The sequence below is a fragment of the Pinus tabuliformis genome, chromosome 2_1, assembly GCF_031772625.1.
Source record: "Pinus tabuliformis cultivar Carrire ecotype Pingquan chromosome 2_1, CPIR1, whole genome shotgun sequence".
Classification (NCBI taxonomy): Eukaryota; Viridiplantae; Streptophyta; class Pinopsida; order Pinales; family Pinaceae; genus Pinus; species Pinus tabuliformis.
In genome coordinates, this window is record NC_142299.1 from 915,441,014 (window position 1) to 915,453,137 (window position 12,124).

General features: G+C 35.2%; 1 protein-coding gene across 1 annotated transcript in view; it reads left to right on the forward strand.

The window, feature by feature from the left end:
* The first annotated feature begins 1,679 nt into the window (after positions 1 to 1,679).
* LOC149203627 (protein BONZAI 1-like) overlaps positions 1,680 to 12,124 on the forward strand; it is a 197,253-nt gene continuing 186,808 nt past the window's right edge. The window contains exon 1 of the mRNA XM_089403511.1: positions 1,680 to 2,198. Within this exon, the coding sequence (XP_089259637.1) occupies positions 2,025 to 2,198 (174 nt within the window). The 5' untranslated portion in view covers positions 1,680 to 2,024. The remainder of the gene's footprint in view (positions 2,199 to 12,124) is intronic.

Sequence of the window (12,124 nt, forward strand, 5' to 3'; positions counted from 1 at the left end):
AAATGCAAGCAAGAATTAAAGAAAGAAGAAATAAAGTAATGGAAAACATCACCATTCCATTTCAAAATGAGAAGGAAGACATGACTCAAGAAGGTCATTAGAAAATAATTGAGCAAGTTGAGCTCCAACTTGAAAATGTCATACTCAAATATGATGGAATTATCTCAAAAGTATGTAGTATTGACCACCAAGCACAAATCATAGAGGATGTCATTGTGTTTGAAAAGAAGATGGATGACATGGGTGTGGCAAAGGGAGGAAAATGATCATATGTGAAACCATATTGACACCCACATTACCAAAAAAGTTTTCAATAAAGACAAGAAGATTGGCATCAACATTTATCAAGGAAGAAGATGGATACTTAATAATATTTATGGAATAGGGAATCACAAAACCATTCTTCGACATGATATTATCAAAGACTAACAATTATAACAAATTAGAGAAGTCACAACAACATCACATGGAATTAAAGGAAAGAAATTTATGTAACAACCAACTACCAAGGATGAAGACTTGAATTTAGATGGATCGATAATTATGAATGACAATAAAAAAGCAAGAATACAAGCCCTTAATTGTAAAGCTTTTAGGACAAAGCTTTCTGAAGGAGGGTACCATGATATAACCCTAAATGGGGCATTAATGAGGTTAAATGTATATGCAATTAGGTAAATGTACGTGCATTAGTGATCGACATAATAAAGGGGCTACATATGCAATGTGTAAATATAGAGATCATATAGTCATTATTGGGAGAACATGTCATTTGGATATATGAATGTAATAGGGTATTTGGAGTAGGTTCTCCTATAATTTAAGGAGTTACTGTGTAACTCATCTTTCTTATCTATATGAGATAGTATTTTGTGCTCACATTTGTTGTATACGATGTGTACTTTGAGTTATTATGATATACTAATCATTTGATCTTTTTGCATGTAAGAAAACACCTCATCCCCCAATCCATAGATAAAGTTGAGATATTCCATAGGGTTCAAGGTTGTACAATAACAAGGCTCAACATGTTATTTGTAGGAATTGAACCCAGGTGGAGAAGATAACAATCATTCCTCTTAAAAACCCAAAATATACCTAAATATTAATCATTTAATACATAACCAGAAACTTTTTTTTTGTATTAATACTTTATCAAGTTATCTTATATAATATATATTAATTAGTTATTATAATGTTAATCATATTAGTTTGTATATAATAGACCAATAAAATGTTAATAGTTTATAAATATTTATAATAGAGTTCATTGGGATCACTAAAAGATCCTTAAAATTGATATATTTTTTTTAATTTGATGAAACAAGTTTTAATTTACGAGAGATTTTTTAGCGTAAATCACATAAAATATCTCGTAAATTGATATGGATCACAGAAGCCTCAATTCGATGAAACAAGTTTTATTTGTATTGAACGATATGAGATCAATTTTAAAGTTTAATAAATAAAAAAAAGTGTAATATATAAATCAAAATAATAAAAAAATACAAATATCTCTTACAAATAAACAGTAATGACTATTTCCACCATCTCTAACTATATATCTATCGTAATGACTATTTGCACTATCTCTAACTATATATCGATCACAGATTCCCAAAAGAAAACCGCTACGTTTGAAGCGTTGGTCTCAGGTGATTTTGTTGCCTCTGCTACTTTACTTGGTCAGGAAAGAATTTCTTGGTAGCCCTAATCATTTCTCTACGCGTATCCCAAAAGTTGGCATCCCGAGATGGTGAACGCACACAGTGGATGTGACGAGGCACATTCATTGAGTCGTACAGCCTCAAGCATCTTGAATTGAGCTAAAGCTCCCCTAGTCCACCGTCAACATATGCTTGGCTCTCGCCATTTCAAAGAGCATCTGCCTTTCCATTTAGGAAGGAGAGCTGAGAAAGCGTGCATGGCACGCAGAAAATAAAGATCACAGTATTGGAACAAATCGATCGAAATGAGTGGTTTGGTCGTTGGATTTGGCGGTGATTGAAGACTGAATTGAAGCGATGGGGTCTTGTATGTCAGACATGGCCGGGGGGCAGCAGGCGGTGGGCGGCGCCAATGCGGACAAGTACAGGATGAGCCAAGCTTCTGTCAACGATCCCAATCACGAGGCTTACGCTGCAGTCCAAAATTGCTTGAGATACCGAGGATTTAACATCCTCTCGTACCAACTCGAGGTAACTAAATGCAAACGTATAATCTCTCTGTTTTAGTTTCTTTTCCCCTGAAAACCTAGGATGATTTCAAGGTCTTTGTAGCATTCTAAGTACGAGGTTCGATTCAACCCAACTTTAACCTTACGGTCAGCTTTTTTCAATATCCAGACAGAGGTTTCGAATGTTAGGGAAATGTTTAACTGAAACCATCGGTCGATTGAAATTTTGGTAAAGCTAAGGTCCAAATTAGGGCAGCAAGTAGGATTTTGCAGCTGGATGTATTGTCAATCCAATAATGTTTTAGGGAAATGTTTAAATGAAGTTATCGGGGTAACAGAAATTTCGGTAAAGCTAAGGTCCAAATTAGGGCAGTTTGCAGCTGGTTACATTGTCAATAATGTTTTTTTTTTTTATTTAAATTGTGATAGACATCCATGCATTGCCTTGTGTTTAGGTTAACCATTTATCTGTAAGTATGACAATAACACCTGGGAATAGCAATAGTAACAGTGTTATTTTAGAAAGGGCAGAGTATGTTATGTTTTTGTAAATTTTAATAACTAAATTGTTATACAGAGATAAGTTACTTGTCTTGCAGATAAAAAGTTTTATACACCACAATTTGGTATTTCACTTGATCATAATTTTAAAATTAAATTATTATTTATAAATATTTGTGTGTGAATAATAATTTATAAATAAAAAAATTTCATATACTATAATTTGATATTTATTTATAGATTGCGAATCTAAGACACCAATGTGCCAGAAAGAAGATGCAAGATAAAGGAAGAAAGCTACAGCACCAATCTCGCCAAGAAAGACAAGGAGCCAGTTAATTAAAATCTAAGAAAATTATAGGTCCGATAGACCAATTTGGTCTCAGTGAACGTTAACCACCACCATCATCATCATACTCTTAAAATTAAATTATTATTAAACAATTTTATGCTATTTATATTTTTTATATTAAAAATTTATGTTAATAAAATCTTGACTTAAATATAAAAAAATTATGTTTATAAAATCTTGACTTGAAAACTTAGAGAATAAGAGACACCCTTCTCAATTCAAGTAAACAGTGTCTCATGGATGGAATTAAAATAGTTATATTGGAGAGGATTGAAGAACTGTTCAATCAAATTTTAGAGTTTTTATATTTTTTTTTCCAGGAAAAAAGACAAAATATTATATTATCAGGAAAAAAAATATACAAGATAATTGACATCATATCATCATTCCCAAGATGTATAAGAACAGTTCTCCCAAGATGTATAAGAACATAGTTCTCCCAATAATAGAAGGAAAAGTGTGCCATATGACTGAACAGTCTTTAATGTCTTCACAGCCACCAATTGGGATTGGCCCGGAATGATATGTCTTTAATTATCAAATTTCTATCCAGGCACTGTACGCTGGTCAAAATTATCATTCTTTCATGCTGTAGTCTCCTTTCAAAGTTGATCAATAGATTTGTACGCAGAACTGTTCGATCAATTTTTACAGGCTTTATCATTCTCTCATGCTGTAGTCTCCTTTCAAAGTTGATCAATAGATTTGCACGCAGAACTGTTCGATCAATTTTTTACAGGCTTTAATGGAAAATTGGGATGGTTTAAATGATATGTTTTTAATTTTTGATTTTAGATCCAATTCGGATGGGTTTAAATGATATGTTTTTAATTTTTGATTTTAGATTTTTGTGATTTGAGATTTTTTTTAAATAAACTCTATTAAATAGTTTTAGACAATGGACTATAACTTAACAATGTGATTAATTTGAAAAATAATATCATAATATTTTTAATTATCAAATTTTAATCAAAACAGTACAAAATTTCATTCTCTCAAAAAAAAATTCCAAAAAAACTTTTTCCCAAAGTTAATTTAACGGATTTGCACGCTGGGCCAAATTTTCATTTCTGATGTCTAAATGTTAATTCAACAAATTTGCGCTAAACAGAGCAGGTTGAGTAAGTTTGAGTTGGACGAAATTTCCATCTTCTATCAAATTTAGTATTCTTTAAAATAAATTTCCACTTTTCCAGGGTGTAGTACGAGCAAAGCACATTAGATCCTCAGAAGTAAAAGACACACAAGGAAGTAAACGGAAGTCAAGAATTGTTTATTAGGTAATGGTTTAAAATCTCATTTTTTTCCTGCATAGTGATGCTTTGAGGGTCCTTTTATGCGAAGAGAAATGGTTCCCAAATGTCCATAGGTTTAAAATCTCATTTTTTTCCTGCATAGTGATGATTTGAGGGTCCTTTTATGCGAAGAGAAATGGTTCCAAAATGTCCATAACGAAATTATTTTAAGTTTCTCATATGAAAAATGGTTGTGAATGTTTTGTAAAGTATTGTTCAGGTTAACATATATATATATATTTTTGTAAAATTGATTATATATTTTTATAATATTTATTTTATAGGTATGATTTTGGACATTTCATATAAGAAAGAAATTGCTTTTAATTTTTTTATAAAAGTGTATAATTAAAATAAATTTAAAAATTTACTATATTTGAAATAATACCTTATATCAATTTATTAAATATAGTATAATATGTTTATTTTATACTGTTTTTTAGATAAATAATATGACTACATTATGGAGTTTGGTAATATAGTATAATATGTTTATTTTATACTGTTTTTTAGATAAATAATATGACTACATTATGGAGTTTGGTAATGGCATTTGGAATTTTATAACTTTTTTACTTCCTCCAGAGTCATACATTTTGATATGTTAACATTAATCTTGTTATAAATGTGAAGATGTATTATAAAAGATAGTGAAGTTGATAGTTTGATGAATTTATATATATTTCAGCACTTCGTATTACTCATTTAAACAAAAATACATGGATACACTCGGGTAGTTTGAGGGAATTCCAATTAAGGAAACTCCACCTCTACCACAAAGACTCGACATGACCCAAGACATATGTTTCTCACAAAGGCACTGCTCAGATGGGCTTACAAATTAACAACTAGAATAACATAGTCAAGCTTGACGGCGCGACATACCCATCACAATAGCCAAACACCCTAGACCAGAAAACATAGTTTTCAAAACAAGAGATGCAGTTCCTTTTCATATCATCCAAAAACATATGCTTGCTAAGACCTGCACGTATTATCATGCAAAAACTTTGTGTCGTGATACCATATGTCGTTGTCATCCTGGTGGAAAGATGGCAAAGCTGGCCTGGGAAGAAACATAGAAGATGCCACTTGGGAGATCTACTGCCATATATCCACTGCAAATGTCCACCCTTAGTCCTCATCAGATGAAGAGATTGTCACTGGAGCGCGAACACTAGAACCAAGCAGGTCACCTAGACTGCCACCTTCTGACTCACAAGGTATATGACTCTCGGCATGTCTTAGATGGGCATCCATACCATCGACCATGAAGCGGAGATTTCGCAACATTCTTTTGACATGCAAACAAATTGTATTTCTCCACCTCTTTGTCTCTAAGAGCTAAGCCTAATAGTGTCTCCATTTGCCAGTGGAGGGCCACTGAATTCAAGTGTTGTTTCTTCCTACCTCTTGTGTGAATTGGGTGTGGAACCCACCCACCCAAATCTTCAAGGAGTTATGAGTCTGACATCAATTTCCTCTCTTCTCCTGCCTTCATTTCCAAATCTCTAATTTCCATACGCATGTATGGAGGGACGATATTGAAGTATGAAGCCACTAGTTCATGGGCAAATAATCTCTTGTGCACCTCTGTCTAGACCAAGCCGAACTTCCACCGCCGCTTCTACTTCTTTAATGTTGCATTGGATGCATGTCAAAGTCGGAGATTGGTCAAGATCTTTGTAGGGATTTCCCTTCCTGCAAACAAATAAACATACCAAACTTTATCCTCTACCAAGTGAGGACACCATCACATAAAGTCGTCATAGTAACCCCAGATAAAATGACTATACTTTGAGAGCAAACCGTTAGCACAAAGTAGAGGTGATGAGAATTCTACACAGGGCTTACCTTCTTCCACCATTGAACCCACACTACACCCCTTTTAGGTGTCGGACCAACCACAAACCCAAGCTCAAAGGACCACAATACAACCCGTAGACTTGTGTTTGAAACCACGGGAAACCAGAATAACAATACACATGGAAATACCCACCCCAATTACCCTCAACAAGAGACTAAGGGAGTCGACTACAAGAATATCCATGTCAAAACAAAGCAGGTGCGATAAACCAAACCTTTGACACTGGACCAATAGGACAAAAAATCGTCAATGCAAGGGCTTATGACAAATTGGTGTGGAGAAAAGCACGCCCAACACAACCAAGCCAAAAGAGAACAAAAAACTACTAGAAACCAAACACCAAGAGCCAAAGCAAGGAAACTAAACTTATAGACCCCTTACACTAAGTCGTCAAGAGTAAGTCGCCACATTGTCAACCAATGAAAATCCCATGACTAGGTCTTCATTCTACCAAACCACGCACGGGAAGGATTAGAGAATTCCTTCCATACAAAATTCTTGCGATACAAACTAGCCAAGAGGGCCACCCCTAGCCAGGGGAGCAAGAGAATGTGAGCTGAGGCCGAGGGAAATACCTTGACACTGACACTTTTCTTCTCACTCCACACCATCAAAACTATCCACCACTACCATAAAAACAACATATCTTTGCATGTGAGGAGGACGTCATGTACTCTTGCAGTAAATGAGCACGTGATTGCCTTAGGGTGGTGGGCACATAAAACCATGCCCCGTCAAATCCACATTAACACCCCCATCGGGGGTGTGTGCAACTCATATTGAATAGGCTTGTGTAGTGTTGTTTCCTGAACTATTGTTTGTCAAGATAAATCTAGAGTTTGTTTCACTTAAAAATTATGTGGAACACAATGTTGATCTCATAGAATTTTGTAATTGACTTTGTTTTGTGCAAAATATCGCAAGCCTTAGTATGATTTTTTATAATGATTTCACAAAATTGGTAGTTGTATGGCTTGTTTTGTTGTTTACACATGGACTAGGTAGGGAGGGAGACTAGGAGTTCATGTTGTGTCATTTTTGAAATTCATAACAAGCCTCAAAGGATAAATGTTGATTAGAAACATGTTACGTGGGTTAACTTGTTATCGATGTGTTGAATAACAATAATATATTTATTTGATCTCTTGTGCTATTGATGATATATTTAGAATGCATGCACAAGAGTCTACTTGGAAAATTTTGTTTAGTCACTTGTGTGTAGGTGAAAAAAGGGAGAACTACAATTGCATCCTAACAACTTCAATATTTTTTGCAAAAAATTGACCTAGAAATATGGAATTGCTATTTTAGGCCACTGTTATTGGTAAGTCATAGTGCATCCAAATGTGTTGGATGAAGGGTTTGTGTTAATTTATGGTATGTTTTATGCTTAGTGCAGTTTACTTCAATTTCTTCTTATTAGCCATTATTTAACAATCACATTAACATAAAGTAAAATGCTGATAGAACATTAATAGATCAACAGAAAACAAGCCAAGACAAGAGACACCAAATGTGGCGGCTAGCCAGGGACAAACCCCAATGTGGGGAAACCCTTTGATCAATTCTTCTATAATCTTCAATAGTTTAGCACAGAGAGTAATAGTAAATATACAAATCTGTAGTTTTATGACAACGGCAGCAAACCCTAACCAGCGAAGTCAAAGCTGGTCAAACAAGATAGAATTGACCTCCAATCAGCTTGGTCAATATCCCAGTCAACTCGGCCTCCAACAACAAGAAGAGGTAGCCCAAAAACAGTCTGAAAAACCCAGTCAAATGAAGTCAACAAAAGTCAACATGCTGCCAGCAATTAGGGCAGTCAACGCTGGTCAAACCTGAGGTCAGAATGCCTCGATTTGCATGCCAAAATCTGCGGCCTGCCTAGGAGAGACAACGACACCAAAACCGCACTTCAAGAAATTCCACGCTGGTCAAAGATACTATCTGCAGCCTTGGACAACGCAGTCAAACAGTTCTGCGTCCTCAAATCTGCGTCCTTCTGCGTCCTTCTACTTCCCATGTGAGAGCTGCTCCTTTGTGTGTAAACCCAATCAACTAAGGAGAGAGAGAATATGAGAGATGAGAGAGTGAATAACACCTCAACCTAACTTGTATTTATATGAAACATTGAGGATGTGTGCCACACATTTAGCTGTTGGCCAACCTTGACAATTTGTCAAGTAAATACAGATAAATTCATATCTCCATAAATACTTGTCGGAATCGAATGATCATCAGATCAATCCTACACCTCTCAACGAGAGGAATCCAAGAAAAATATCAGTTGCCATAAATAAGATGACCCACATGGGGTTTGACCCTAGTTTCCAATTCTAACACTCCCTCTCAACTAGGGAGAACTCCATCTGCTAATCCATCTGACCGTTGCTACTATCTCTTCCATCAAATGCAGTACCCTGCACTGCTCAGCTCTGCTCTACTCTGCTTTGATGAACTATGAAGAAGAAGAAATGATCGAGGATATATCATACCATCCTCCACTGACCCGAAGTCAGTCCCAGAGAGTGTCATACCACTCTTACTAATCCTAGATTAGTGCCAGAAGAGAGTGTCTAAAACCACTCATATTGATCCCAGATCAATGGTGGTCATCCTAGCATAGGGAGTACAGTAGATGCAACGATGCATCCATCGATAACACTACTATGGTCCCTAACCCCATTTCCCTACCCATTGGCCAGATGAGAGGTACTTCCCATGAGTCCCAGATTGCATGTGGGTAGGATGCCTCGACAGGAGAACCACTCATCCTGTCCATGACTTGCCACGGGTATCACAAGGGAAGGCTAAACCTTTCACCCTGTACACAGCGCACCACTAGGGGAGGGTGAGTCACCTTATGGTCGCTTGTCGCTCCAAGAAGTACCCCAAGGCCCCCGAAGCTCCCAGAGCTCAATGCATGCATCATGCAGGACCCTCATAAGAGGGTCTCTCACCGACTCCAAATCTTTCTCGGAAAGTTAAGAATTTGACCTTTCCCAGGGGCTTTGTTAGAATGTCGGCGACCTGCTCATCTGTACTAATTTGATGGAGCCTTATTGCTCCCCGTTGTACCATATCCTGGATAAAGTGGTACTTGATATCGATATGTTTGGAGCGATCATGAAATACGAGATTCTCTGATAAACGAATCCCACTTTGGTTGTCACACAAGATCATGATAGTATCCAATGTATATCCAAACAGGTCACTGAAGAGCTTCCGTAACTAGACAACCTCACAAGAGGGCATACTCGCAGCAATGTACTCTGCCTCAGCGGTGCTCAAATCCACCGACTTCTGCTTCCTTCTCATCCAGGATATCTCATTTTAGAATTTAGGTAGGCTCACACCAGGAGAGACATATTTATAACAATGCATGTGTTGCTCATCTCCCACGCGAGGATGAGACCGTCCTGATAGAATGATGACTCATCAAGGCGTTTGTGGTGCATGGTCTTGGGATTGAGGATCTGACGTACCGCTCATGTTAGGCGAGGTGTTAATAACTTGACATGTATTCATTTTCTTATGGGGGCATGTTGCCATGTCCCTCTGCGCGCCACTCCTCTTGCCACCCGTTGCCCCTTGCCTTGAAAACACCCCATCTGGGAATGAAAAGAAGCATTGTTAGAAGAAAATTTCTATCAACGAAATTTAGATTACACATTAAGAAAACACAAAACACACACTCATGCGTGTGAGCAAAAAGTCCAAAGAAAACCTATAATGTTTATAAAAGGAGGATTCCCTTATGTTCCTCTTATATCTTAAATTGTTAGGCTTATACATAGTGACATGCAAATGTGTTTCCCCTTCCAATATCTTCTTTTGCTTGTGCCAAATACTTTTTATGTTTTTTTTTTATTTGGTTCAAAATTCATAATTCTAAGTGATTATTCAAATAGTGAATTTAAAATGATAATATTTTAATTTTCTTTGGTTATGAATAATTTAATATCTAAATAATAAATTTTAAAAGTTAGACAATTTAATCTTCGTTAAAAATAAAAACAAAAACTTGAAAAAAATACAACATACTTATAAAAATAATTGTTATTTAGCCTCTAAAATTTAGTCCTTATCATATTTAAAAAAATCTCCACTCCATACACTCTTAACATATATATATACATCCAAATTAAATTTATAATTATAAAATAATCCTATATCTAAATTTTTCAAAATAAGTTTCATCTCTATTTTCAACATCTCAACTAAATTTCAATTATTTTGAAATATGATAAGCAAAATTTCTTTAAACGAATTTGAAAAAAATATTAATAAATAAATCGTACTAAATAAAATCTCTCCAACGTTCTCTCCATCTTACTAGTACTACCTAAGTAGTACTATAGTTATTGGTTAGATATTGATTAATATTAATTTCTTACCATTCTCACATTTTATTTAATGTTTTCTATTAAAAAAATTATGAATTATAAAAATCTTTTTATACTTTTTTAAATTTTAAATTTTTCATTAATTCAAATCATGAGGTGTGATTAACTATCCCTTTATCTTTCCATATCTGAAATATTTGTCAAAAAAAAAAAAATTAACAAAAATTTGTTATTCGTTCATACTTCCTACTTCATTAACATATCTCTAACCCCTTGACATCCTCTTTGCTAAATTTGTCAATATTTACTAAATCTTGAAAAACTCTAATGAGCATGCATGCAAACAATAGGTAACCAATATGAACCCTGATGCATGTAGATGGCCTTTTGCATGGAACTCATCATATCGATAATGGGTGGAGGGCATCAACGATCCTTAGAAGTGTTGATTTAAATGTAGATCTTCTATACTGATAATTACTTAAGATGATTTAGATCTTATTCACATTCTCACTCATTCCATCATCAAGAATTACACATAAGACATTAGCAACATAATAATGACAGTAGGATCATGAAGAGATAGCCACACAGAGAACATAAGAGTTTGCCCTAGGAAAACCCAAATGGGGAAAATCACATCATCCTTTTCCTTAGAGAAATGATTAAGTTCAACAGAGGTACATCAATGAAATACAAAATCAAACTGACCAACAATGTAGCTAGGTCATGTTGAAATTGTAGCAAGAAAATGCTTCATTTGACTAGTGCCTTAGTCAAATAGGGAAAATATGTTTTTCCACATCAATAGGATGACTTGGATTGTAGTTATTTAGAGTGACATGGCCTTATCTACTAGTTAAGTAAATAAATTCGATTTTGTAGGCTAGAAGTAGAGTTGTGCATGAGTTGATTGCTAAGATCTAGTAATCTAGTTGAGTTATTGTTAGTTGCACTCAGTTAACTGAGCTCTAGTCATTATTTGAGTCAGTTGAGTAATTATGATTTTTGTTAACTCATTGATCTCTTAGTTAAATAGTCAATCAGTTAAAATAGGCGTAGTCATGCATGGAATTCAAATTGCCTAGTTGAGTGGATGGAAAATGCACATTCAATTTATAATTGTGTATTGTTGAGTGTATAGTGCTTTTGCACTGAGAAGGCGATCAATTCCCCTTGGATTTGCACAAGGAAATAGGGAATTTCTCTATTTTTTAGGAGCTTAATTCCTCCAAGTTTGCATTTTTAGGAGCTTAATTCCTCCAAGTTTGCATAAAGAATTAAGAGGTTGGTTGAGGCTTGAATTAGCTAAGTGTTGGCCAAAGCGGGTCAGGAAGCAGGAGAACAATTTTATAGTGCTAGGTGTGCTTCAGAGTTGAAGCAAGACATTGTAATTGTTTCTCTTTCTCATTTGAATTAATGCAAAGCAGCGGAGGGGTTTTTCCCATTTGGGTTCCCTTGTAAAATTATTGTGTTCCTTGTGTTTTGATGGTTGCATGTGTTTCTATCGTGTATTTTCCTTTTTGCAAAAATATAGTAGGAAAACATTGTCTCTTGATTTTAGTTTGATTTCATTAGCATTAGCAA